The sequence below is a fragment of the Sus scrofa genome, chromosome 7 (assembly GCF_054392235.1).
Source record: "Sus scrofa isolate SSC_HxYL_T2T_F1_AM1 chromosome 7, Sscrofa_HxYL_maternal_Yorkshire_Landrace_v2.0, whole genome shotgun sequence".
In the NCBI taxonomy this organism is placed as follows: domain Eukaryota; kingdom Metazoa; phylum Chordata; class Mammalia; order Artiodactyla; family Suidae; genus Sus; species Sus scrofa.
Window position 1 is genome coordinate 97,156,224 of NC_139389.1, and position 27,667 is coordinate 97,183,890.

At 37.9% G+C, this 27,667-nt stretch overlaps 1 protein-coding gene and 1 long non-coding RNA gene across 14 annotated transcripts in view; both read right to left on the reverse strand.

Annotated features, from left to right (window-relative positions):
- Nucleotides 1–1,780, reverse strand: part of CHD2 (chromodomain helicase DNA binding protein 2) — a 127,183-nt gene extending 125,403 nt beyond the window's left edge. For 10 of the 13 annotated variants that reach the window (XR_014810934.1, XR_014810935.1, XR_014810933.1 and 7 more), the window contains exons 1-2: nucleotides 1,283–1,780; nucleotides 805–937 (exon numbers count right to left, since the gene is read on the reverse strand). Coding sequence is in view for 2 of the 13 variants with exons in the window: in XM_005666295.4 (XP_005666352.1) it covers nucleotides 805–866 (62 nt within the window). In the remaining 11 variants the exon portion in view is untranslated. The remainder of the gene's footprint in view (nucleotides 1–804; nucleotides 938–1,282) is intronic. The other 3 variants (XM_084969370.1, XM_084969366.1, XM_021099370.2) reach the window with 1 other exon arrangement.
- Nucleotides 1,781–3,964: 2,184 nt separating this feature from the next.
- LOC100152407 (uncharacterized) lies at nucleotides 3,965–18,122 on the reverse strand. The gene is made up of 5 exons (NR_033705.1): nucleotides 17,765–18,122; nucleotides 15,372–15,440; nucleotides 14,716–14,800; nucleotides 9,518–9,570; nucleotides 3,965–4,330 (listed from the first exon to the last, which is right to left on the reverse strand). It is a non-coding gene; the product is annotated as an uncharacterized LOC100152407 (long non-coding RNA).
- Nucleotides 18,123–27,667: the final 9,545 nt, after the last annotated feature.

Sequence of the window (27,667 nt, forward strand, 5' to 3'; positions counted from 1 at the left end):
GAGCATTGTCTGAATATAAGCATACAAATGAAAACCTTAAAGTATTTTAAATATAAAATATACAGTTATAATCACAGTAACAAACACAAAACCTAAATATATTAAGAGTATTCCAGGATCTCTGTGATCACAGGTATGATTTCATAAATGCAGAAACTGTAACCATCGAGAGAGAGTAAAGGTTTTGATAAATCTTATCAAAATTTCCTAAAATGTCAAGAGTATCAAAAGAAATATAGAGTCAAATAAAAATGTAAACTGAGAGGCATCAGTCAAAGGGTACTTTTTGCAATTTCATTTTAAAATGTACATTTTTTCATTCATATAACTTTCTCAAATGTCTATTTACTATAATTTACTACCACAAGGCTCCTCTATGGCCTTCAGTTACAAGTTTGGGTATCCTAGATTCTTCAAAGAAAAAATTTGCCTTGTATGTAAAATGGTGCAATGCAGCAATGGCTAAACCGACAAGGTCATTTTCCTACAGCACAAAAACCTAAAAACTGAAATTTATTGACAAAAAAACTGTAGTTTACAGGAAAGGCCCCCTTGAATAAAGGTACCTTACCTTTTGACTGCTGTAAGAGGCCTTAAGTCACAACTTAACTTTCATAAATTGTTACCAAAAAATTAGGGTGTGGCATATTAGCAATCTCAAGGTCACGCTTTAAAAAACGAATCCAAATTAGTAAAATACTTAAAATAAAACAGACAGCTATCCCTGTCTGTCAAGGTAAACAATGTAAGCTGAGGTTTCCCCCAAAAAAAAAGAAAAAAAGGAAGAAAGTTGATAGCTCATACCTCGATGCATTGCTGTGTAGCGAACTGTCCTCCTCTTGGCTTTTGTCCTTATTTCTCATCATCTTTTAATTCTTAAATATTAAGGGGGAGGGGAAATCTGTGTTTGCTTTGAAGTCCTGTGCCCAGGTATTTACTGTCAAAAGTTGAAAGAAAGGTAAGGTCCCAGCTTCTATCGATGGTTTTTATTATCAGGAACAAAGTCCTGACGATGTAACGATATTGTTATAACACAACAGCGGTAAGCACCAAAAAACAAAACATTTCTGCTTTTTCCTTTTTAAAAAAAAAAAAAACAGGATAAACCGAACAGGGGGAATCATCACTATCAATAAGGAAAGTTTCTCAAAGTAACACACTAGATACAAATAACAATCTCTGTATCTTATTGCGTCATCCAGGAATTTCTCATATTTACAGAATATAAAGCAAACTTAAACATAGAAATCTTCAAAATTATCACTAATGATCATGAACTTACCTGATCCATGTAGTAGGTCCAAAGCAAGAGTCCTATCTAGTAGTAGAAAAATATCAGATCCCAAATTAAAAATAAAAACAAAATTCCCCGTTAAAAAACGAAAAATAAATAAAATAACCCTCAAATATGTTAACTGTTCAGAAAAATAAAGAACAATTAATATTAAAACGGGTCCGGAAGAAAAAAAAACCTCATTAGGAGAGCGCACAAAAATGGAGGTGCGCCATGGCTTCTAAGCTGGAAAAAACAACGACCTGGGCTCTCAGTACGGCTGCTTCTTTCCAACAAGGCACGAAAAGAAAGCTCCCAAAAGCTGCTTTTCTCCCTAAAAAAGGTTCGAATCGACCCCAGTAAGTCACTAGAAGAGGCAGGGGGCTGCGGGGGCCCCCTGAGGCTGCCCGAAAGTTAGGGAAAGTTGCGTAAAGTGAAGCGAAGGCAGGGAGCAGAGCGCGCTCTCTCTAAGGCACAGCCGCCATCTAGAGCCTCCTTCCCAGCTCTGAGAGCTCTGCCTTTGATTGACACTCTCTACATTTACCCCACAACTCAGGTGATGTACCATAGACCCACCCCTTCATCTCCACCAAAAAAAAAAAAAAAAAAAAGAAAGAAAGATCCTCCATCCCAGGGAGCCTAAGGACCCCTACCCCCACCCCTCCCTGCCCCTCCAGACCACCCCATCAGAGGGAGAGGGGAGGGTTTCTTAACCCCCTCTGGCTCAAGCACCCTTTTTAAGCCAGAGAGAAATGTAATTTGTTCCTTTTGTCTAAAGATCTGCTAAATATTTCAGTCCTTGAGCTAAAATAACTTCCTCTCTGGACAGGAAGTGGTGTTTTATCAAGCCATTTTGAAAGAGGGATAATTCTCAGAGAAAATAAAGCTCAGCTCAAGTACTAATCTTTTTAAAAACTAACCCCACCAAGGGTAAAAATGGTTCCTGGACAAAAGCAAAACCTCAACTTGATATATTAAATTCAAATCTCCCTTCTTTATGAAGCCTAAAAATGATCTAGGGACAAAGTTTAATAGGGAATTTTCCATCCCAAGAAGAAGGAAGGGGTACAACTCAAGAGCGCCTCCCTAGTGTTCAATTGCATTAGGGCAAAAATTAATGCAACAAGATTTTATTCAAGAATCTCAATTTTCATTTGTACTTTCACAAAATTCTTTTAACCCATTATATAACCCTGATAAACTTTACCCCCAAAATTCTCATAACAACAATGATTCAGGAAAAACAATTCAAGAGTATGGAACTACTACGAAAAAACAAACCCAAAAAACTCCACCTCCAAAACCAACACATGTATCTCAACCATTCTCTTGTATTTCAAATCAAATTCTAAGTATTTACCCATTTCAACAACAATAAATTAATAACCAGTCATTTTGATGGAAAGTAATCAAAATAATGTCACAGGGCAAATTCTCCTAAATAAAACCATAACATCTGAAGAAACAAAATTACAAATGACAAAACCAAATTATTCAACACTTTCTCAACAAGCACCCCAAAAAAACACTCACATTCAAAAAACAAATCATCTTTCCATACTCAACATTACAATCTGCCAGAACAATGTCCTTCTCCTCATTGAGAAATCAATTTAGATTTACACCCAACAAAAGCAACAATTTTGCACCTGGGTGATTATAAAATCTATAACCAAAACCTAGCTTCAATTCCATACTTTCTACAAAAGATAATTTTGTATCAAAATCCAAATTTCCACTTTTGATTTATACAAACACCTCAAATCAGCCAATGAGAACAAATACTGTACATGTACTATATATCATCAACATGCATATCCTGGTATTTTACATTAATCACAAACGCAGTATGACGAACACTTCCTCATCAAAAAAAACCCCAACATTATCACTTGTTCTGTCTATAATGGGAAAATATAATCAACAATTAATTTGGTTTGTCAAAATAAAGCCTACCACATCTCATAACAGTAATTGAAACTGATTTTAGTTGATTATCAATAAATGAAACTGCAGTGTTCACCTAGAACTCAAACATAAGTTATCTATGGCATGGTGTGATTCATTTAATCTAAATTCCTAAATGTATAGAATAAGAAAAATATAATGATTCTATTTTATAAAATATATTGTATACATTACTGCCACCAAAATTTTAAATCCTTTTATGAATACCCTAAGGAAACCTCTCTATAAATCCAACACCTCTTCACGTAATATTAACTATTAAGACAAGAGGATTTTGTTTTAATGCTCAGATGTTCTTATTTATAACATTTAAAAAACATAGAAAAGGTACTTTTCCCATCAAAACTCAGAAAAAGACTGTATCATGAATTTTGAAGCAAAAGGCAGTTTGTTTTAAAAGTTCATTGTAATCTCACAGCAAATTAAGTATTCTATTATTACTCATTGGTTAACTTATTTTGCAAGATATTTCAAGAAAGCATGTAACAGTATTTTAACTCAACACTCAACCATCTCTTAAGGCACAAATAAATTTGCACAACTTTGTCAAAAGACAAATCTAAATCAACCAAACAAAACATTTTCCAGCACACCATTTCCATTTTACCAGCTTTATTCAGTATGCTTTACTGCTGGGCAACTATAAAGGTCAAAATGTTATTTAAGGCGACACTGAGAATTTAATGAAATTTCCGCTTTAAAAAAAAAAAGCCCAAACTGAGAAATTTTAAACTGTTAGAAATTTTATTAAAGTTAACATTCCACAAGGTCATTCTCATACAAATCAAACCAAAAAATTCCAGACATACAAACTATCATCTGTTAATGTGTCATCTTTCTTCTCCAAATGTCAAAAATGTTCTTGTTTTTATGATACAAAAAGTCTTTCCAAAGTCAAATCCACTGTCCATTGTGTTGGTTAAGAAACCTATATCTTCATTCATGAAATCCATGTTAAAAGAACCCTGTCTTGGTTGTTATTATCACAGCACTCTTGCATTAGTCCATTTTTCTCATTTCCCATAGTGGACTGCCATCTTGATTTCTCAGTTGTAGGGTCCATTTGAGACTCTTCAAGCTGACTGGGTGCTTGATGAAAACATTAAAAGAAAAAATGCTGTTGGAATAGCAATAATCTTATTCCTTTAAACAGAGAACATCCACCCACCTTGAAGATACTCTAACCATACAAAGCTTTAACAATTTTGTAACAGCTTTAAATTATAAAACTGTATAAAGTTGTATGTGCTGTACAAACTTATCAATGAGAGACATGGGAAAACTGCACACTAGTAACAAAGTCCTTCTACTGTCACAGATACATATGTAACCATAAAAATGTGGCAGTGAAGAGTCAAATTTTTAATAGTTAAATGTAATATTGCTAGACTATATGAGAAATAAAAACAAAAATTCAAATTCAAAAATCCTAGAAAGCTAAATTACACCAACACTATGGATGCTAAATCTCAGTGCAAAAAACTTCCCAAGCTTCTTCAAATAAAACTAATTATGGAAAAGAATCTTAGGATTAAAAAAAAGAAAAAAGAAAAAAACTAAAGCAGTGGATCACAGTGGTTTTCCAATGCAACGGATAATAATTTTGCATAGGTAACACAAATGACCAACATAGATACCATCATCTTTAGCTATATATGAGAATGCAGGAGACATGTAGCTACTAGAATACGAAACCATCAAAAATGCAAAATATCTGCCCGGCTTATTTGGTATTTGCCATGAAATGCTATCAAATTGCAAATTAAATAAAAAAATACTTCCATTGAGAAAACATCAAATGTTCCCCCATTGAAAAAAAAAAAACAAAAAAACCCACTACTTAAATAATTTGAAATAAAGGGATTAAGGGAAGCCAGGAGATTTTACTATTAAATAAATAGTTCTGATTCATCATGATAAAACATAAAAGTAAGTATTAACTCTAGTCTTCTCTATAAATTCTGCAGCTCTCAAACTAAATTTGTATGGCTGGTCTGGGTGACTGATTAGAAGGGTATTAAATATAAGGGCATTTTGGAGTCATTTTGGAGTTAAGGATTTGGCAGTTGTCTCTATGGCTGCATGGGTTCGATCCCTGACCTGGTGAAGTGTGTTAAGGATCTGGCATTGCCACAGCTGCAGCTCATATTCAGTCCCTAGCCCAGGAACCTCCATATGCCACAGGTGCAGCCAAAAAAGGGGGGCATCTTGAGCTCATGAGGTAATTAATACCTTGACTCAAACTGTAATTTGGATTTCTAGTCTACAGTAAGTATTTTATATATAAAATACAAAAATCTACTTAGTTATTTGATTAACCAAGAAGACACCACCACTTATTAAACATCAAACAAAAGACATTTCTCCTTAATATTTTTTGCTGATTTCTCTCCAGCCTAAAAGGAGAACTGGAAATAATTATTCATTCTCCATGTCAGTAAATTATCTTGTAATTGAGCGTTTCATTCATAAAATTAAGGGACATACATTTCTATATAAAAGTATAAAAATAAAAATACGATCAGTCTCTTGCAGAGTTAATTATAAACCAATTTCTCCCCAAACCCTGCTCTTACAATGCAGGATCAAGCTCTAAATGAAGTTGAGAACATAAATATTATTATGATGAACAATGACATTAATGCATCGATATCAAGTTATAATCATCTCAATGGCTACAGGTGCAATTTATTCAATCTAGTACATTAAATGATAAACTTTGTGCTTTATATTCTTCTGCCATAGGCCAAGAGGTAAAATTTACCTTGGACACGATAAGACATTTCCTTTTAAAACCTTGTTTTTCAAAAAATTTCACAAAGCCTTATTTATTAAAATCAGAACAAAATTAATAAAATGCACCAGTTTATGGGATAAAAACAGAGATTAAAAATACTAGCATATTGGTCAAGCTAATACATATACTGCCATTTTAAACAGTATAAAAGGCAGAGCAGAGGAGAGAAGAAAAAAAGAAAAAAAGGAATGCTACCCAAGAAAACCCATGATCAACCTTCACTTCTATAAAGCCAACTCAAAAGCCAGAAGTCAGTTCTGTTAATAAGCAAAAGTGCTCAGTAATACTTTAAGTATCAAAGCACTTAAATGAACAGTAAATGATTTAGAAATAAGTCATTCTCATGGAATTCCAATTTCTCTACAAAAATTAAACTTGCAAATCAGCAAAGTTATGTTAAGAAAAAAGGGAAAACAAGCATGAGTTCTGTGGGACTGGAAATTTTCTTGGTAACAAAATCCAGTTCTTCATCTGTAAAACAGAAGTAACAGTACCTACCTCATGTGGCAGCAGTAGTGAGGATTAAAGGAGTTAGTACATTTATAGCTTTTACATTACCTGGCATAATGGAAGACTTCAATAAATGCCAGCTATTGTTCCAATATACCATAGTAACCAAAGTACCTGAGGACCTACAAACTACCCTTAATGAATCAAAGTAATTTATATTCCAGTGGCTATGATATCCCTGAAAAATCTATAGAATCATGGGGTCAACTATTTAAAGACAAAACACTTTCTGCTTTAAAGAGAATTTAATCTGACATTAAAATAAGACCAGTACAGAAAACTGAGTAGGGTTTAGTATCAAAGCCCTAATACTCCATCTCTCTCTAGTAATTAGTGAATTACTGCAAATATACTGAAGAGATGATGGTTTGCTCAAGAATTCCATCATCAAACATACAAGTTCCAAGCTCATATTACGAAAAGCTAGGAGAATTTCTCCACGATGATGTTCAGTACTTCATATTTCCTTTTTAAAGGAAAATTTCTTACTCTAATACCCAAAAACAAAAGCAAAAGCTTCCTATAGTAAAAACGTAATAAGTACTTACTACCTCTTAAAATTCCCAAATATTTTGTACATCTGGAAATTAAAAACGCAGAATTGAGCAAAGTCTTCTCTTAAATTCTAATTCAGTAAATTTTTTCAAAAAAACCTATATGTCATTAGCTGAAATGCAAACAAGTGATTCATTACTGGATGGGTTTAAGAAGGGTTCCCCTAAAATAAGCAATTTCCTTACCTCTACTTCCCAGCAAACCCACATTTTAATGGCAACAAAAAATATGGCAGACAGGGAGGAATACAAGGAAAAAAGATTAATGATTCTTAATTTTTAAAATGAGTAGCTCTAAATGGGTACCTGCTGTATAGCACAGGGAACTCTACCCAATATTCTATAATAATCTATATGGGAAAAAAACCTGAAAAGGGATGTGTGTACATGTGTAACTAAATCACTTTGTTGTACATCAGAAATTATCACAACATTGTAAATCAACTATACTTCAAATAAAACTAAAAAGATGAAAAAATAAAGTGAGAGGCTCTATAATAAATGCTAGTTTGTTAACTTATGTAACTTTTATTATTTTAAAACTCAAATATTTAATGCAAGACAAATGGATACAAAATTACAATGAGAAGCAGAAATTGATCATTCTCATCGGCTTATGTAAATAAGCTTCTTGGTACTTATGATTTCAATCTTCTTTGTACTGTCTTTAAATTTGAAAACATTTAATGAATTCACATACTGTCTTATTACCAAAAATAGCTTGAATGCTCAATAGGATTGCAATATATTAACAAGTCTTGGGTATAAAATTAAATAAGGTGGGCATAAAAACTAACTACAAAAAGTCCATCCAACTGTTGTTTACTAAAAGAATAAGATCAACTATGTTAAGTAAGAAGAGTCTTACTTAAGGTTTTACAATCAAATCAAGTCTTCCCCATTATCCCTATTAGTTTTTAAAACTTGACTACATGTGCATAAAAGATTGAAAGTTGTGGTTTCTTGCCACTTTTAAGGTCTTTACCGAGTCAAAGTTTTAGCTTTCAAGCATACATAAAAATTAGTATTTAACCCATTACAAACACATTTTAATAATGAATTGTTTTTAGACTAGACTCAAAATACTAGTTAATAAATGTTCAATAGAAACCATTAAAATAAATCAACAAGTATGTTGAGCATCCACTAATGTGCCAATTAATTGCTTTAAAAGACATTAAGTTAATAAATTGTATTACATTAGCAAAGTTTTCATCTGTCCTCACACCCTAAATTGGAAAACAGAAACAAACTTCACTATTTTACAAGCCCTAGTAGCCATTTTTACATAATAGAAGTTGCAGTAATTAGAAGCAAAGATTATCACTTAGAATCTAGATTCCCAAATGTGAATCGAAAATTATTTTTATGAAAAAGCTACTAAATAATTATCATACCTAAAAAGTTCTGTCAATAATAAATAAATCCTTTTGAGAGTTCAACCAAATTCATTTACACATTCTTAACCCTAACTTTTTTCCCACTATTTCTCAGGTTGCGAATTAGAAATTCCATAGCAGTAGTAACCAAATCTTCTTCTTCTTTTTTTTTTTTTTTTGCTTTTTGGGGCCATACCTGTGTCATAAGGAAGTTCCTAGACTAGGGGTCGAATCAGAGCTGCAGCTGCTGGCCTACACCACAGCTCACAGCAACTCCAAATCCTTAATCCACTGAGTGAGGCCGGGGATAGAACCCAAATCCTCATGGATACTATACTAGTTGATTCATTTCCACTGTGCCACACCGGGAACTCCCCAAATCTTCTAATATTAAAGCATAATGCTGGTGTGAAAGAACCTTTGTTGGGCTTTGGAGTTTAAGCCAAGCTCATGATTACTTATGTTATTTGAATTCTAACAATGAAATACTAACAAAGTAAAAGGTACACCCCCATTATTAAGAGAATCCAAGTGCTTTTGAGTTCTACATAAAGTTGACAAAAAGGATGAATCTAGGGAAAGGATAGGCAAGATTTCCTTACAGGTTAAAATACTAAATAACTAAATATGTTAGGGTTTGTGGCCATTAGCTAAATCTACTCTCTGCAGCTGTAGTCAGAAAGCAGACACAGCTAATACGTAAATGAAAGAGCTTAGCTGTGTTCCAATAAAACTTTATTTATAAAAATGGGGAGCTTACCAACAGCTAGGGTGCAGTATTAGAAGAATGTTCAAATGTGAGTTTCCTTCCATCCATTTATACCTCTCTTTAAGTAAAGAAAGGAAAAGAGGTTGGAATAATAACCAAAATTTTAATAATAAGCCACATACATCTATGTTGATTTATATCTGTACTGCTTGGAACTTCACTAAATTCTTCTACATTTTTAGAGACTCTGACTCAATTACTCAGAATTTCCAAAGTCACATGTAAAAGTAAAAAACAAATTAAACATGTAAATTGAGTAAAACTTACATCTATTTCGCTGTACAGGCCCCTTAGACAATTCAGCCTCAGGATTCATATTGCTGCAGAAAACAAAAAGAATATAATTGTACACATACAAAAAAGACAAAAATAGATTTGGAAATTTCAACACCTTATCAGGATCACTCTCCAAAAGACCAAGACATATGTGCATTTATAAATGTAGCCAAAAGTTCTAATCCAAAACAAAACAAAACAAAACAAAACAACAAAGTTCTAATCCAGAGGATCTTAAATTTGACTGTTCAGAAGGCTCACCTGTAGAGTAAAAACATTTCTCATGCTCCAAGAACTCCCTAGTAAAGTCTGGGCTCTTTAGGTAGATCTAATGGGCAGCTGAGAGGTAGCTGATTAATATAAAAGCCAATATCACTCCTTAACAGCACAGAATTACTTTATTTTCTAGTCTTTCATCTAATCTACTTTTAAGACTTCTAAAGGAAAACTTCCATTACCAACCTGGCAAGGCCGTATTACTCACTCCTTAATATTACCATATTATTTCACATTATCATGTACTCTAATCAACACTGTTCTAGGATCGAAATCTTAAAATGTCAAGCTTTTTGTACTACTACTTACAATGACCTACTCAATACTAACCCTTCCCAAAAATATTTGCTTGATCAGGATACATCCATAGTCTTCACTAGTTAGTTCACTAGTTAGACTGAAATACCTCATGTGAAAGATGTTTCCTACATCTCAAATACATTTTTGAGAACATAGGTATACACTTTTTTCAGTCTCTCCTGCTCCTAAGTTGATCATAATAATCACAATAGCTAGAACTACCCAAAAAGCTTTGTTTAAAAGTTCACTATTTAAGTGTAGCAATGTAAGGATTTTTAGAAAGCCAAAGTTTAGGACTTAATCTAAAACTATGCTTACCCAAATGCTTTTCCATGACTAAGGTTTCCAATTTTCAAACTTTAAAGCCAACTTCCTGATTATCTTACCAAATCTAAATCCCTTTAATCATTTTGACTAATCACAACCAAGAAATATTGCAAAGATCTGCTTCAAAATTACTTTTAAGAGCAACATGCTAAAATATCCTCCCAAGAAGTTAATAAATGAAGCAATTTACAAGAAACACAGCATTATTTATTCTTAAACTTCCAAATTTAATCTGACTTTATAAAGAAAAGTTTGTGAACAAAGACAAATTCTAAATCAGCCAAGTAAAATAAATTGATATAAACCCCAAGAGAAGAGTGGAAATGACCTAAGGAATGTTGGGTGAAAGCAAAGTCTGAGGGAAATCTATCACATCAGTCTGAGAACCTGCTTACAAAAAAGCTACCTACTTGTAAATCAACTGTACTCTAATTTAAAAAAAAGAAAAAAAGGAAAAAAAGGCTACCTACCAGTACAAGTATTAGGGCTCAAGGTGCTCAGTCCACCAAAAACAGAAGATGACCTGGGTCACATCTTGTACCACCACAAAGATTACTGACACCCATTTAACCTGCCATACAATTTCCTTTCTAAACACTGACAAAGCAGTACTCGGCCCACTCAGCCCTCCTTTTAAGGGGGAGGTAAACCAAGTTCACATTAAGCAAACTATCAAAGTTGATAATTTTGCTCACATGCCTACCTATTTTTAATATTTTGCAGTATCAAAGATCCTCATTTAGTATGAAATTATAGCTATAATGCAAATAACAATTTTGATTGCTTGTCATAATAAAAGACAAGATGGCCTGAATCAAGTCCTACCATTACTAGCCCATTTGTGCATCTAAGAATATTTTATTTTGTCACCTTTTTTTTGGGGGGGGGGGCTGCACCCACAGCATATGGAGGTTCCCAGGCTAGGGATCCAATCCAAGCTGCCAGCCTATGCCACAGCAGCCACAGCAACGCCAAGTCTGAACATCTGCAACCTACACCACAGCTCATGGTAATGCCAGATCCTTAACCCACAGAGCAGGGATCCGAACCCAAAACCTCTTGGTTCCTAGCTGGATTGTTTCTGCTGCACCACGATGGGAACTCCTGATTTTGTCACCTTTTAAAGTCCCTAAAACAATTTTTACATTTAAATTAAGAATTAAACCTGAGAGTACTGTGAAATATAAGAAATCTTCCACAAAAATAAGGTAGTGATAAATTCATTAACAGATATAAGAAAACATCACAACTCACAAACCATTAATGTTAAGCAAAATATCTAGCTTAATAACCTAAATTGAAATGACTCTATCACATTAAGGATATAATTGCTTGCTTAGGAAATATTCAATTTCAAATAAATGGAATAGTTTCAAAAAACAAAGAACTATCTTTTAAAACAGGGATCTAGCTTTATACAATGTATAAAACTTTATCAAACGGTAAGAAACATGCTACTTGAATGTTACGTAAATCAAGTCAGTTTTTGCTTTAGAAAGTTGAGAGTATCCTTGAATTTAAATTTTAAAAATTATCTATATTCAGCACTAACAGCCAATATGAAAACTGTCTGTTTTGAGCCACTCGATCTGTAAGGGAAAAGGTAAATGAGGTATATTTATCATTGAAGAATAGAAACTTCTTAAAAAGATTATGTCAAGCATGTAAATTATAAATCACCATTTATAATCAGATGGTCAGGTGGAAATTACCTTAAATACACTAATCTTTAAATTATTTAATAAAATAACTAGGCAAAAATTCAAACAATGTTTTTATTGTAGCCTTCTAAATCTTTGTTTTTTAAAGACAATTTCACACCTTAACTGCTTTTTAAGATTAACTTTCCATTATGTCTGCTTTATACTATTTATTAATATTATGGAATGCCTAAAATTAGGAAAGCTGGGTACATTATCACCCAGGTCTTGTTATTCAAATTAACTTCACCACAGAAATAACAACCATGATTTGCAATTCAAAAACTACAAAAATAATTAGGCAGTTTAAGAGAATCAAGACATTCTATTATTTTTACCACACAATTTGAGACCAAAAAGGTATCATAAGAAATTGAATATTTCAAATACTTTAAACAAATTAAGAGAAGGGCCACAATGAATAAAACGTCAAAATCACAAGGGTAATTTAGGTTAGAAGCCAGCTCTCCTGACTGCTGCATCAGAGTTATACTTTCTGCTCTATCACACACCTCTCATCAATGCAAGAGATGGAGAGGTCCTCAAATTATCTTTTTCCCCCTAAGCCTCTCAAAAAAGTATAAATCTCATAGAAAAGGTAAATTAATTGGCTGTCCACAGTCCAAATTTTTAAATAAGAAACTTCGGGTAATAGTAAACTAAACTTAAAAGAAAATTTGTATTCAAAATTACCTATTTCAGTGTACATTGATGGTATAATGGTAAGCCTAACGGCCTTCCAAGATTAATTTCATATAATCTAGCCTCTTAGTGACATGTATAGTTCATAACAACCTTGTATTAACTACAGGCATGGTTTCTTTCATTTCTGTGGAACTTCGGGTAATTTTTTAAACAGTTATTACTATAACTAACAAATGCAATGCAACCCAATCACCAACTTGATCAGGTGATTTTTATGGTTCAAGATTCAAAATGCTAAAATAAAAACAAATATTTAAGCATTTATCACTCTGGCTCTTAAGCAGAAAATGGTAGCAAAGTAAATTATTTATGAAATATAGTAATTTAAAGTAGTATCTTCATTTTATTCTCATGAATCCACTATTTTTATACATCAAAAACATTGCAAATTTTACAAGCTTGGCTCAGAAGTCCATGCAGATCTTTTTAAAATGTAATTTATTACTTTTGCCTTGTTGATAATAAAAAGAAAGCTGTATTCTATTACATTAATGTAGAACTTACCGTATCATTTGTTATTTTTATAATTACTAATACTAGACTAAAAAGGATAATCTTCATTTAATGTTTCTAATCTTCTTTATTCTTTTTTTATGGGTCAAATTATACCTCTGGTAGGCGATTATAAATTTACTGTCAATTTATGCTTAAATTTACATTAAACTTCAAATATATTTGTGTCTTAAGAGGCTCAATTCTCAATTTTTATAGCAATGCCTAACCACATCTGAATGCCAATCCAATATCCAATCATTTACACAGAGAAAACCCTAAACTTGACATTTGTATTAAAGAAACTTAGGATGAAAGATACTGACTTTTCTATATATGCTACATCTTTTAAAAGTATAAAGGTCTAACATTTGGTTTCCTTTTGCACACTATAATAAACACAAATTTGGTCAAATTGCAAAAGGATTGAAAGGCAAAAATTAAGCTAAAGCAAAGGTAAAAAAAATAATACTTTTTATCACCTATTTGTATCAACAGAATAAGTCAACAACAACAGATAAAAGATATTCCACAAAAATTACAAGCACAAAGGTAAACCTGCCCTCATGTTAACTAGTTGGTTATTTGGCTATTCTTAAAATTTCCCAAGATATCTCATTATATTACATATTTCCTCTGGTAAATCCCTTGCTAATATTGGCTTGGCATTTATTTCCACATTTAGTGTTAACTTAAGAGTAGGAAATAATTCCTGAAAATTTTCATTGTACATATTTTTTCATTCATATGTCTAGCTTTAAGATGTCAAAACATCACACATATGTTGAAATTATTTCTTCCTTCTTATGCTTTAAAAAGACTAAGCTACATTTTTCAAGGTCTCCTCAGCCGTATTATTCTAGTTTCCTATCAGATAACTTACTTATTTTTGTGCCTATTTGAAAGCGAACTCATAAAAACAGAAAAAAAATCAGAATTTTAAATTCACTACATAATAACTAGAATATGAAAGTGTATTTAGCTTTTGAAATATAGTTCCTTAGAATCATAAGAGCTGCAACTACAAAATTCTAGGTCATTTGTAATCTGCATCACAAAAAAATGTCTACAGAATGTACATTTCAGATTGTAAAGATACATAATTCTGATGACTCAACTATTGATTTAACCATAACCCTAAAGCACCATTTGATTGAAAAACATCAAATGTCTCATCGCTCTGTTACAAATTACATGTATCAACTGTTTTAATGTTTTAACACAAAACTGCTTTGATGTAAGGTAAAGAATTTGATGGGCTTTTTCTCATCCCTTTCTCAAGATAATGAGTATACAATTTATGTTGCACTGACAACCTTTAGTGATATATTCTTTCTCAAATGTTGGTAACTATTAAATTTCAGACATTGGGTAAAAATATTTACTTACTTGCTTTATAAAATACAGACTTTCACAAAGATTTCCCCTATCCTCAAGGATAAAATTCCACGGGTCTGTCTTCAAAATGGCATACCTTTTGGAGGAAAAAAAAAACAATATTCTGAACGACTTATTGTTGGAACAACCAAAAGCAAGCAGGAATAAGTGTTTTAAAACTTTTTATTATATAAAAGAAACAAAATCAAATCTATGCTCAGAAAACCTGATTTTTAAAACCTTTTTCTCTAAAATCTATTAGTATGAATAACTAGCTTAAATTTTCCAATAAATTTACTTCTTTAAACACTTTAGAGATTAAAATTGTTTACACAATATATTAGATAGCAAAAAAAAAAAAAAAAAGCGTATCTTTGGCTTACAATTTTAATCAAAGTATATATAATCAGTCTTTTCTTGTTCCCAAAATTAAACAAAGGCTTAAAGGACCTTCATTATTTCAAACTATTCAAAAGGCACTTTAAGTTACAATGGCTATGCATATAACGCTTTTCATTCAATGAAACGGTTTAAAGATTTTGTAAAATTATTTCAGATATTTAATGTACTCAGTCACTACTTACTAAAAATATAAATTACCAAAGAAAAAGTAAAAACATGATAAGCTTACTTTTATGACAAAGTAATAAAAATTCACCCAGTCTTACCTCAAATAAAAGAGCTGTATTTGTCCAGAACCATCATCAACCAAATTTAATTTTAATCTTGTAAGTTGCCTTTAAAAAAAAAGGGGGGGGAAATTGATATCAATGCTTTGAATTTTAAACATTTCTTGGCCAAAGTTTCAGTGTGATGAAACAATGAGAAAATATTTCTGAGACACGATCAATGGACAAATTCAAGAGATAGCTCATTAACACACTACCTGTACATTTAAGATAGCAGTTATTTCTTATCTTTGTATCTATCAGTCTCTGTTTTCCCCATCTTTTGGTTGCATGGACAATCACTAGAGATTAAGGTACTAAGATTAAAAAGAGAAAAAAATTCCTATCTTTGGACAGATTTAAGATTATGACCTTGTTTTCATTTTTATTTTTCTTTTGATGACAAGCAATGCTCAAAAACAAAGGAAAAGTTTACCATTTTTAAAGACTGAAATCATCTTAATCATCCTAAAATTTCCTTTACCATCTAGAAATACATTTTACAATTATGAGTGATTAAAAATTAACTCCTCCAGGAGAATTTAGTGAAGTTAAAATGGCCACTGGTTACTTTAAATTTTTAAACCACAGTTATTTGATCTCACCAAGTGAGATATTAGCTTTGTCTTTAACGCAAATCTAAAACATGTAGTATCTATGACCTTTATTCAATTTCAAACTAGGGTCTAGACCACATTCAGTCTCTCCCTTCCCCCTTTTCTCACGTAAAAAAAAATTTATGAGGTTAAACTGCCAGTAATTATTTTGCATTTTGCTATTCAAGAGGATTCTGAAAAACTAGATTCAGAATATTAATTTAAAACTACTTGAAGCATTTAAAAATTTCAAAAATGTTGACTTGCAAAACCACAAATTATTACTTAAAACAACAGAGCCTGTAAAATCAAGATATGCGCAACTGATTTAACATGTAACACTATATGAATGCTATTCGAAAATAAAACAATTTCACTGACAAAAATACCCTCAGAAACCTAGTCCATTACACCAGTAGCTTCAATTTTATAAATACTACGAAAATCTGCCCAACACAATTTTTACGTAGATCTGCACCTCTACAAAACAAGAGCTACCGCAGAATAAAGACAAATATATTCTAAAATACACAAAGGTTTATGCATTTGTGGCCTGTGTTCAAACACTAAATTTAAATTCCCTCTCAATTTTTTAGATTAATAGATTACATAGAGCACTCTGTAAAATTTTTAAAAACCAAAATACAACATTAAAATACTGTTCCGTTTTAAGCATATCTAGATTTTTATGCATGCAACAAATGCAACAAATATGGCTCCTCTTCATCGCCCATTACCGAGCAGTCCTACTTTAATATTTACACTAGGAGAAAGTAACTTCACAAAGAAATTTGTTGTCAAAATATCCTTTTGTAAAAGTTTTGTCGGCCATGGCTTGTGATAATATACATTTTTTTTAATAATAAAATGTATTTAAACTTTTAAAAGTCTAGGAACTGACCCAAGTACGTTCTAACATTCAGGTGATAAGTTACAGATAACGGCTCCTATGACCTTTTAAAAAGTACCAAACAGTGCATTTAATCATTATTCAAACACCAGAATGTCAAATAATTTTGCCGTAAATACTCAGTAAAATAAACTACGTTAAACGTCATCGTCTTAGCACCATAATTAAAATCTATTTCCATTTAACAGCCTTGACGACACAGTAAACTTGTCTCCGTAATTTTTGAGACACCAGAAGCACTGCCCCATTTTTTAAAAGACAATCTTGCATTTTTTAAAAGACAATCTTAACGTCATAAAGGTTTTTAACAAGCAGCAAGTACCTTCGCATCTCTAACACTGCAGCCGATTTCAAAATCGGCTTTGAAAGAGTTAAAAGCCAACACCCAAAAGAAAAAAAAAAAAAAACAAGTTTTATTTTTGTTTAAACGCAGTCAGGGTTCCATTGTTCTTTTAAATTCAACCACGAAGATGAGTTTCCACCTCACCGGAAAGAGATTAAAAAGCTCCGCAGTTGGAGAACCTGGAAGGGATTTTCTTTTTACCCTAAATATCAAAATAACTCACCAGGACAGAAAGGGGCTCTCCTCGCGCGGTCCCCTTCAAGCTCCCGCCTGCGGTCATCGCCGCCGCCCCTTTCCCTGCGGGGCCGGTCCCGGCTGCGAGACCGCCCCCCGCCCGCCGTGGGGTCTGCAGCGGGGCCCCCGCGCCCCCCAAACCCGGGCCCCGCGGCACTTCCCGCCCGCAGAGCCAGCGCCAGTGGGGCCGCCTGGGGAGAGCTGGCCCTCGAGGCCCGTCCCGCCTCCCCCTCCTGCTCGCGCGCTCAAGGACATTTTGCTTTTCCTCCCAAGGACAAAGGACAATAAAAGGAGCCGGGGAGTCACTCACCGGGTCCGAGCGCCGCGGTCAGCACCCCTTGGTCACTCACGCCCGAGTCCCGCGCCGGGCCGCCTGCCCGAGCCTCCCGCCCGTACCAGGTCGAGCCGCCGGGGCCCCGAGGAGCCTCCGCAGCCGCTGCCGCAGCGGCGCTTTCCCCGTCGTGGGCCCGGCTGCCCCGGGCGTCTCTGCCGGGGGCTCCCAGCCCGACCCGCGGCCCGCCTCGCCCCATCCGCAGCCGCTGGGTTCCCGCGAGCCTGCGGGCCTCCCGGGCGCAGCTCCCCGCCGACCGGCGGGCACCGCGGCCGCGGAGGAACGCCTGACAGCTCGCAGTGCTGCTGCCTCTCCGGCCATCTTGTGCCGTGTGTGTGGTGTCTCTCTCCCGTCTCCTCTCTCGGCTTTACTCCCTCCTCCTCCTCCCCCTCCCCACACACCACACAACATGGCCTCTTCGCTGCGGCGGCGGCGGCTGCGGCGACGGCGGCAGCGGCGGCGGCAGCTCCGCCGCGCTCCTGCCCGCTCCCCTCCCCCATTCTTCCCCGCCTCCCGCCCGCAGCCCCAGGTTCCAGCGTGCATGCGCACCACTGCCCGCCCGCCAAGGCGATTGGCTCAACAAGCTTCCTGCCACCCCTTCCCAGTAGCGGCCTCACGCACGCTCGCGGGCATGTTCCTCCCGCCTAACAACAAACCCTTCGATACTATTGGCTAATTCTGACCCCACCCCTTCAGCTGTCTCCTCGAGGATAGGCTGGCCTTAGTGCCATTCATCTTCCGTAGGTGTTTTTGGTTTTCTTGAGGGGTCCCAGCCGGCGATTGGCTGGTGATGGAACCTTTGGGTTTGGACCTGGGCTGTCGCTTTGCGCCCCGCAGTGCGGACCCCTCTGGGCAGTCTAGGGGTGGGTTGCTGGCGCCTGGTAGGCCAGGCCAGCATTATCAGTACAGTGCCCTAGGGATAAAGGCTTTGCCTCTGGAAAGAGTTTAGATTTGGTGTTCCTGACTTCACATTTTTGTCTTCTTAAAAAAAGGAAAATGATTGACAGGATGACGAGCAAACAAGATGCAGGTTCACAGCCCCTGGGCAAGCAGCCATAGCTCCACAGCTCTAGAACTAAAAATTTTTCTTCTAAACAACGGGTCCTTCCTTAAGGTCCACAGAGATAGGGCCAGTGATACTACAACCACCGCATCTTCCTAGCCCAGTATCTGATTTGAGGTGCCATTTGAGGGTTTGTATGCGTTTTCTCTTTTATGAGAGGCAGCCTATTAGTATGTCCAGTGCACCTTGGCCTTATGAATCAGTATCTCACTATCCTGGTTGGGCCAGATTCCACCCTTTAGGGAGTGTTTATTGAAGGGATAGTTTGAACCTGAGCAATCATAGTCTACCTGCCAACCACCCTCTACCAGAGAATCAGGCAAAGCAAGCTTCACTTCTTTTAAGCAAATCTCACCTTTTTTTCATTACTTCTTCCTACTTCAATCTGGAATCAACTCTTGGCAGACAAACGAATAACTGAAAACATAAACTGACTTGAAATGGATGGGAAAAGAAAAGGTTGTGCCTCTCTCCCAATAAAAGCATTTTAGAAATCTTGCTCTTTTTGGCAAGGGACCTGAGGAGAAAGAAAGGAACACCAAACAATCTTAACAGATTTATTTGGGGGAAGTGGTCTTGGGGCATCCTGTTTATGTGCCACTCTTAAATTCCCTTGAGACCTTGTTCTTGTATTAGAATCAAAAAATGTTAAATTCTCCTGGGGCCTAGGAACTAGGTCTGGCCCCTTCTTTTCAAAATGGCACAGGTGTTAATTGACTTGATTCAATATTGCATCAGCTATTTAGGGCAGAGCTAAGACTAAAACCCAAATCTCCTAATTTACGGATCTTGGGTTCCTTCTATGCAAACTGGCCATCCTCCTTTACAGTATAATCTGAGCTCTAAGTGGACACCAAAAAAGAGTGCTGCTTTAACTGAAATTCAACTTTCGCCATTTAATTTCCAAGAGACATTCCCTTACACCATCTAGCTTTGAATGTTGTAGACAGGCAACAGGATGTTTTCTCTGAAACAGCCCCACCCTAAACCCTTTTTCCTCATTCTTCCTGGTATGTTCTTGCTATACTATTGTTCATCCCCTCCTACCAATACTTGAAATACATCTATGATTCTACTTGTCCAGATTCATCACCAAGTACTTCCGTGCCAGCAAAACTGGTCTGAACAAGCCTTTATTAAAAATAGGTATGGCTGAAAAATAGAGGTTGCTATGTGCCAGGCCTTGTTCTAAGCCCTCATTGTAGGTTAATTCAGGTGATCACACAACATCCCTATGAGAGACTATTATTATCTTTGCATATTGTCTCTATTAGGAAATGGAGGCACAAGGAGTTTAACTTGCCCAGGTTCACACTGCTAGAAAGTATTAGAACCAGAATTGAGACCAGGTCGTCTGAATCCAGACCTATTCTTTGATACCTCCCCAGGTTCTTTTTGAAGACTGCCCCCTTGTCAAATAGGTTCAGATGGATCTCCTATTGTGTGGAGCTGATTTGCCAGCTGCTCCCTCCCCTACTTCATGGAAGTGTTCCACCTTCAGACGAGAACCACGGATTGGGAAATGTCAGATCCATTGCGACTTGATTCCCAGAGCTGGGCCCCACCCTTTTTGCTGTCAGCCTCCTGCAAGCCACCTGGGAACCTCATAACTCTTTTGTTGTATTCTTCCTTTGATTGTGGACCCCCACAGTTCAACCGTGGAGTAACTCCCTATATGATACATCTTGAGTGGTTCATAGAAAACAGCTTTCTTCTCCCAAGTTTACCCCATACAATGTCTTCTTCAAAGAAGGCCCTTAGCTACCACATTGAAACTTTTTTCCCTACCCCCCATGACAGTCATGATTTCTTGTCTGTTTGTTTGTTTTGCTTTGCTTTTTAGGGCCACACCCACCGGCATATGGAGGTTCCCAGGCTAGGGGTCAAATCAGAGCTGTAGCCTCCAGCCTATGCTACAGCCATAGCAATGCCAGATCCAAGCCTCTACTGCAAGCTATACCACAGCTCATGGCAATGCTGGATCCTTGACCCGCTGAGCGAGGCCAGGGGTCAAACCCTCACCGTCATGGTTCCTAGTCAGATTCGTTTCCACTGCACCACGATACAACAGTCATGATTTCTTTAGCCATATTTACACCATGTCTTTCGCCATTCCTCCTTAAAACTAGACTAGTTCTGTCCTAAATGAAAAGCACCTGACACCTGGCAGACCACATTCCCCTCCAAGGTTCCTTTTCATCCCAAGTGATCTGCCAATGAACCAAGAGGATATCTCTCCCTCCCCTACTCCCTCTGGCTCCTATTACCACTGCCTTTTTACCATTGAAATGAAGAGCCCAGCTCTTAGCCTTGACTTACTTAGAGGAAAGGCCTCTGCATGTGCTCTGAGTAGTTCTGATCCTGTTTATGTCCAGAAGAAAACCTGGATGGGCAGAGAATTTTTCTGGAAGCATACAAATATCTGTTTCCACTGGTCACCTCTGAAGAGACCTCAGAGGAAAGCTGGAGGATAAGGGTCGGAAGGGCACTTTGTGACTTTTGAATTTTGAACCATGTGAGTGTATTACTTTTTTTATTTCTTATTTTTGGCCTGTATTACTTTTTTTAATGAAAGAAAAGAGGAGCTCCTGCTGTGGTGCAGTGGGTTAATGATCCGGCATTGCCACAGTTCTGGCTTAAGCCCCAGATGTGGCTCAAATTTGATCCCTGGCCCGGGAATTTCCATACGCCACCAATACAGCCGAAAAATGAAAAAAAATTTTTAGGAGTTCCCGTCATGGTGCAGTGGTTAACAAATCCGACTAGGAACCATGAGGTTGCGGGTTCAGTCCCTGCCCTTGCTCAGTGGGTTAACGATCCGGCGTTGCCGTGAGCTGTGGTGTAGGTTGCAGACGCGGCTCAGATCCCATGTTGCTGTGGCTCTGGCGTAGGCCGGTGGCTCCAGCTCCGATTCGACCCCTAGCCTGGGAACCTCCATATGCCGCGGGAGCAGCCCAAAGAAATAGCAAAGACAGAAAAAAAAAAAAAAAATTTAATTAAAAAAAAGAAAGAAGAAAAAATATAAATGCAATCTCCCAAGCTAAAAGCTGACACTATTGGAAAAAAAAGGTAACTTTAAAAAGATTTTTTCTTTTTTGGAGTTCATTTCGTGGCTCAGGGGGTTAAGAACCCAACTAGTATCCATGAGGATGTGAGTTCGATCCCTGGCCTTTCTCAGTGGGTTAAGGATCTGGCATTGCCGTGAGCTGTGGTGTAGGTTGCAGTAGAGGCTTGGATCTGGCATTGCTGTGGCTGTAGCATAGGCTGGAGGCTACAGCTCTGATTCGACCCCTAGCCTGGGAACCTCCATATGCTGCGGGTGCAGTCCTAAAAAAGCAAAAAAAAAAAAAAGATTTTTTAAATTGTGTCCTCTGCATTTGCTACAATAAATTCCTGTAAGTTTTGTTTTTCATGCAATAAAAGTCACACAACCAACAATCAGTACCTCCAGGGATGTGAACAGCCCCTGAAATGTCTCTGGTCTATGATAAGGATGCCTGGTACATAAAAAGGGCAGCAGTGCCTGTTCCCCAAGTACTATAGCCCTACACATAGCAGCAAGGAGCTTCCAGCCATCCTTCCTGCTTCCCTGCAGCTCCCCAGGTGGGTTTCCTATTTCAATCTTCTTTTCATAGCAAGTAAAGAAAAGCCAGCAGGATATGCTTTCCTCCCTGTTTCGTGTCCTATGGGTCCTCCTCTGCCTGAGGTGTCTCCCTTGGATGGTCAGCCCAACTCATCTCAGAGGCTTAGCCAAATACCAGGATGATCTTGACTCAAGTCAGAGACAGTTTTCAAACACAGGCCTTTCTGGATTTCCATAGCTCAGCTCCTGCTCTTTGCAGTTTGTCTGGCTGCTTATACTCACATGACTTACAAGCGGACTCTATCTTATTTCTGGATACACCCTACTTCTTCTTCACACATAGCCATCTTTTTTTCTTTTTCCCAGGTTACATCACACACAAGGTTGAAACTCACAGGATACTCAAAATATTATTTCCAAACACAGTTACTGAGTTTCTTCCATGTACCAAGTACTGCTTTAGAAGCTGAAGATGCTACATGGACTCAGTACCTGGCCTCCTGGGGCTTACATTCTATTGGGGCAGAAGTCTATACATAAGAAAATACCAGGTAGTGGTAAGTGCTTTGATGATGGAGGCCTAATTTCAGGGTTAATGGTCAGGGAAGTCTTCTCTGAGTAGGCGACACTTAAGTTAGAGCAGGAAGGACACAAAGGAGGCAGCTATGTGTATAACTGCATGCCAGTTCTAGGCTAAGATGTCAGATGTTAGGCATGCATCTAATTTTGCTCTATGCCAAAACTGCACTAAACATTCTTTTCCTTTTCTTTCCTTTCCTTTCTTTCCCTTCCTTCCTCCCTCCCTCCCTTCCACCCTTTCTTCCTTTCCTGTCATAAACACCTAAGAAATGGAAAACAGGAGAAGAGAAAAAAGCAACGCAATTTCGGAAGCTGGAAAATAGATGGATGAGTAGTAACTTAAAATTCACTCGACTTGAGAAAGCTGAGATGCAACCTGACTTATACTCAGAAAGTTCAGAAACTGCCAGAACTGGGGACCACTGGGACTGGAGGGGAAGGCTAAAATACAGAGAGCTGAGTGAAAGCAATTTGAGAAGCTGTTGGATCCTATGTCCCATCCCTGATCCCAGCAAGAGATTGGAGGCTTATCCTGCAGGAAGATTATCTGGTCTGGAGGATGCCAGGCACATGGAGGACATAGGTACCACACTGGAAATGGGGGGATCCAGGGGCCAGGTGCACAGCAAATGTGGAGACTCAATTGTCTTACCCCATTTGGCCCTGAGAATCCTGGCAACGTGACATTCACCTGCTAGGTAAGAGATTGGAAGACTCTTCTTGAGGAATTTAATCAGTCTAGGAGGAAAGACCCATGGGACCTGAGACTGAGGGACCTCCTAACTCCTAACAATGGTGCAACCAGGTCACCTTCAGTGAAGCTCAGGATCAATGTACCAGACACCTTTTGTACACCACCTCTAATCATCTTGGCCTCACCTCTTATTCCACCAAAAGTTGCAGCATCTACCATCAAGTTCAGTGATTAATTTTCTGTGTCAATTTGGCCACAGGATGCCCAGATTTTAACTATTATTTCTAGGTGTGTCTGTGAGGGTGTTTCTGGATGAGATTAGCATTTGACTTGGTAGACTGAATAGAGCGGCCTCATTCAATCTGTTGAGAGCCTGAATAGAACAAAAAGACAGAAGAAGAGAGAATTCATTCTCTGCCTTACTGTTTTTGAGCTGAGTCATTGGTCTTCTCTTGTACTCAGACTAGACCTTATAGCACTGGCTCTCCTGGTTCCTAGGCCTTTGGACTTGGACTAGAACTATACCATTGGCTTTTCTGGTCTCCAGTTTGCAGATAGCCGATCATGGGACTTCTCAGCATAATCAGAGTAAGCCAGTTCTTTATAGTATCTATATTTATAACTATCTCCTCTCTGAATCTTGTTTTCTATCCCAAAACTGCTTTGATATCCATGTGGGTCTGAAGAACCACTCAGTAGCAGCATTCAGGGTATGAACCCCGAAATTCAGGGACGATAATATCTGTCAGGCTACTCATGAAGACAAAGATGTCTCTCTTTCATCCCATGAGTGGAGAGTTCTGAGACACATTCGGCAAGACTCAAAATATCCCATTTGACTGGAGCACCAGTCACTGCAGCTACTACTGTCACCTAGGTGGAATGTCTAACACTGGTATTGGCTTTTGCTCTGCCTTTTTTCCTCTCACCATCCCTCATTCCTGCTTCTTTGGATTACTTTCTACCTCTGTGTAAGTCTTGGGCTTGGGGGGAAGACTTGGGGAAATCTTGGCTAAGACACAGCAAGGCCCAATCCCATACTCAGAGCTTCCAAACAGCCTTTTAGACCCTACTTTTAATCAGGAACAAACAGTTAGTTAATGCCAAACAACTAAAGAAAGCTTTTCACTTGAAAGTGCCAAAACCAACAAGGAAAAAAGGTAACTCGGAGTTCCCATCGTGGTTCAGCAGAAACAAAACTGACTAGTATCCATGAGAACACAGGTATGATCCCTGGCCTTGCTCAGTGAGTTAAGGATCTGGCATTGCTGTGAGCTGTGGTGTAGGTCACAGACTCAGCTCAGATCCCGTGTTATTATGGCTCTGGTGTAGGCAGGCGGCTACAGTTCCGATTGGACCCCTAACCTGGGAATCTCCATATGTCGCAGGTGGGGCCCTAGGAAAGACAAAAAGACAAAAGAAGGAAGGAAGGAAGGAAGGAGAGAGAGAGAAAGAAAGAAAGAAAGAAAGAAAGAAAGAAAGAAAGAAAGAAAGAAAGAAAGAAAGAAAGAAAGAAAGAAAGAAAGAATGAATGAATTCAGGAGTTACCTTTGTGGCTCAACAGAAACAAATCTGACTAGTATCCATGAGGATTCGGGTAAGATCCCTGGCCTTGCCCAATTGTTTAAGGATCTTGTGTTGCTGTGGCTGTGGCATAGGCCAGCAGCTACATCTCTGGTTCACCCCCTAGCCTGCGAACCTCCATATGCCCTGGGTGCAGCCCTAAAAGGACAAAGAAAATTTTAAAAATTTAAAAAGAGGGCAAAGAAAAGATTCTACAGGAGTTCCCTTGTGGTGCAGTGGTTCAGGATCTGCTGTTGTCACTGAATAGGCTTGGGTTGCTGCTGTGGCATGGGTTCAATCCTTGGCCTAGGAACGTCTACATGCTATGGGTGCAGCCCAAAAAATAATAATAATAATCTAAGGGAAAATGATTTTCAACTTGAAATTCTATACCTTACCAAATCATCTAGTAAATATGAGAATAGGATGAGGACAGTTTTCATGCAAAATCTCATAACATTTTTATTTCCCATGCTTGCTTTCTCAAAGAGTTATTGCATAACAGATTCCACAAGGGAGTAAATCAAGAGGAAGTTGTAGGATAGAGGAAAGAAGATCTATTGCAGGAGGCAGGCAAACAGAATCCTTGGAGGGATGGTACAGGGAGGTTCCAGGATGTTGATGGTGCTTCAGATGGCCACCAGTCAGGAGTGGAACAGAGTAACCCAAGAGACAGACATGAGGAGGGCTTCAACCAGGCGCTGCCTCCTGTGGTCCCTTCCTTTTTTACCTGAGGACTAAATACCCAGCTGAACCTGGCCCAGATTCTAATTTGGACATGAGCTATTTTGGACCATGTATTGATAAAGTTCCTCCCTCCCCCCTAAACCTTCTACCCAGATCAGCTAAGGACTCGTCTCTTCCCCAGAGGTGTGGGCTGCTTTGATCTACTCCTAGGCTGAGGTGAGCTGAGAAGCAGATAAAAACAGCAGCATGCTCCCCAACCACATAACTGTCACATGTCTAACACCTGCCTCCCACTTTTATCCTACCAATCCCCTCGCTCTGCTGCACCGTGTTTTCCCCAGGATTCTCTCATGACATTGCCTAGGAGAGGTTCTGGCAAATTCCCAGGGAAGCTGCAGTCAGACTACAGGCTAGAGATGGTTCTCTTTGTCTTCTCCTGAGAGCCTCCATCTAACTCTTGTCATATCCTGCGATAGCTAGGTGTGTGCTTAGAACTCAGTTTTTCAAAATTAAATGACAACCGTTCAGGGAGACCTACATAGTTGATTTTTTAAAAAAAACTTTATGTTTAAAAGGAAGAGTGCGATTAATTTGAATAAAGTCTGAAATTAGGAGAATGGGTAACTTCCTGCGGTGGAGGGCAGAGATACAAAGTCAGGACCCCATCTCTCAGCCCTGCCCTCCCTCCCCTCTGTCGGCTTCTTTCAGGAAGGCCCTCCCCACGTGGTGGCAAGATGACCACCTGGAATTTGAGCTTTGTTCCTAAACCCTCTACCCACCTTCACACAAAACATCCTTAGCATTTTTGATGACTGGCTCAGCCTGTATTCCATGCCCATCTCTGAAGCAGTGGCTGGCTGGCCAGGCCTGTCATTGCTCGGGAGTTCTCAGATGAGCACCCCAAACTTGTGAGGGGGAAATAAAATCAAGTTGCTATCACCAAACCGAGGAGGAATGGATTCTGAGCAACAGACCAAGAGATGTCATTATAAAAAGCACTGCACATACACTGTCTTCCTCTTCAAGTTTGTCTGGCCAAAATGATAGGAAACAGATCCCCATTGTAAGAATCTAGGTCATGGGTTTTTTTGGGGGGGTGAGGGAGGTAGGGAAGAGTTCAGGTATTTTTATTGCTCTGAATACCAGCTAACCTGTCCAAGGTTAGTTTCCACATTCTTTTTCCTTTTTAGGGCCACACCCTTGGCACATGGAGGTTCCCAGGTTAGGGGTCAAATTAGAGCTGCAGCTGCTGGCATACACCACAGCCACAGCAACACAGGATCCAAGCCACTTTTTTGACTTACACCACAGGTCACGGCAACGCCGGATCCTTGATCCACTGAGCAAGGCCAAGGATGGAACCTGCATCCTCCTGGATACTAGTCAGGTCCATTACCACTGAGCCACAAGGGGAACTCCAGCAATGTAATTTTTAAGTGGGCAAAATATATAGAGTTCCCCAAGGAGATATGCAGATGGCAAATAATTACATGAAAAGATGCTCAATATCATTAGTCATTGGGGAAACCCAAATTGAAACCACGCTAAGATGCCACTAAATAACAAAACAGCAATAGCAATAATGATGATGACTATGATGATGATAAAAAAGTGGTGAGTTAAAAAGACTGTGCCAGAGGGTTATAAGGTACAACATGAGAGATATAATTAACACTGCCATATGTTACATATGAAAGTCGTTAAGAGTAAATC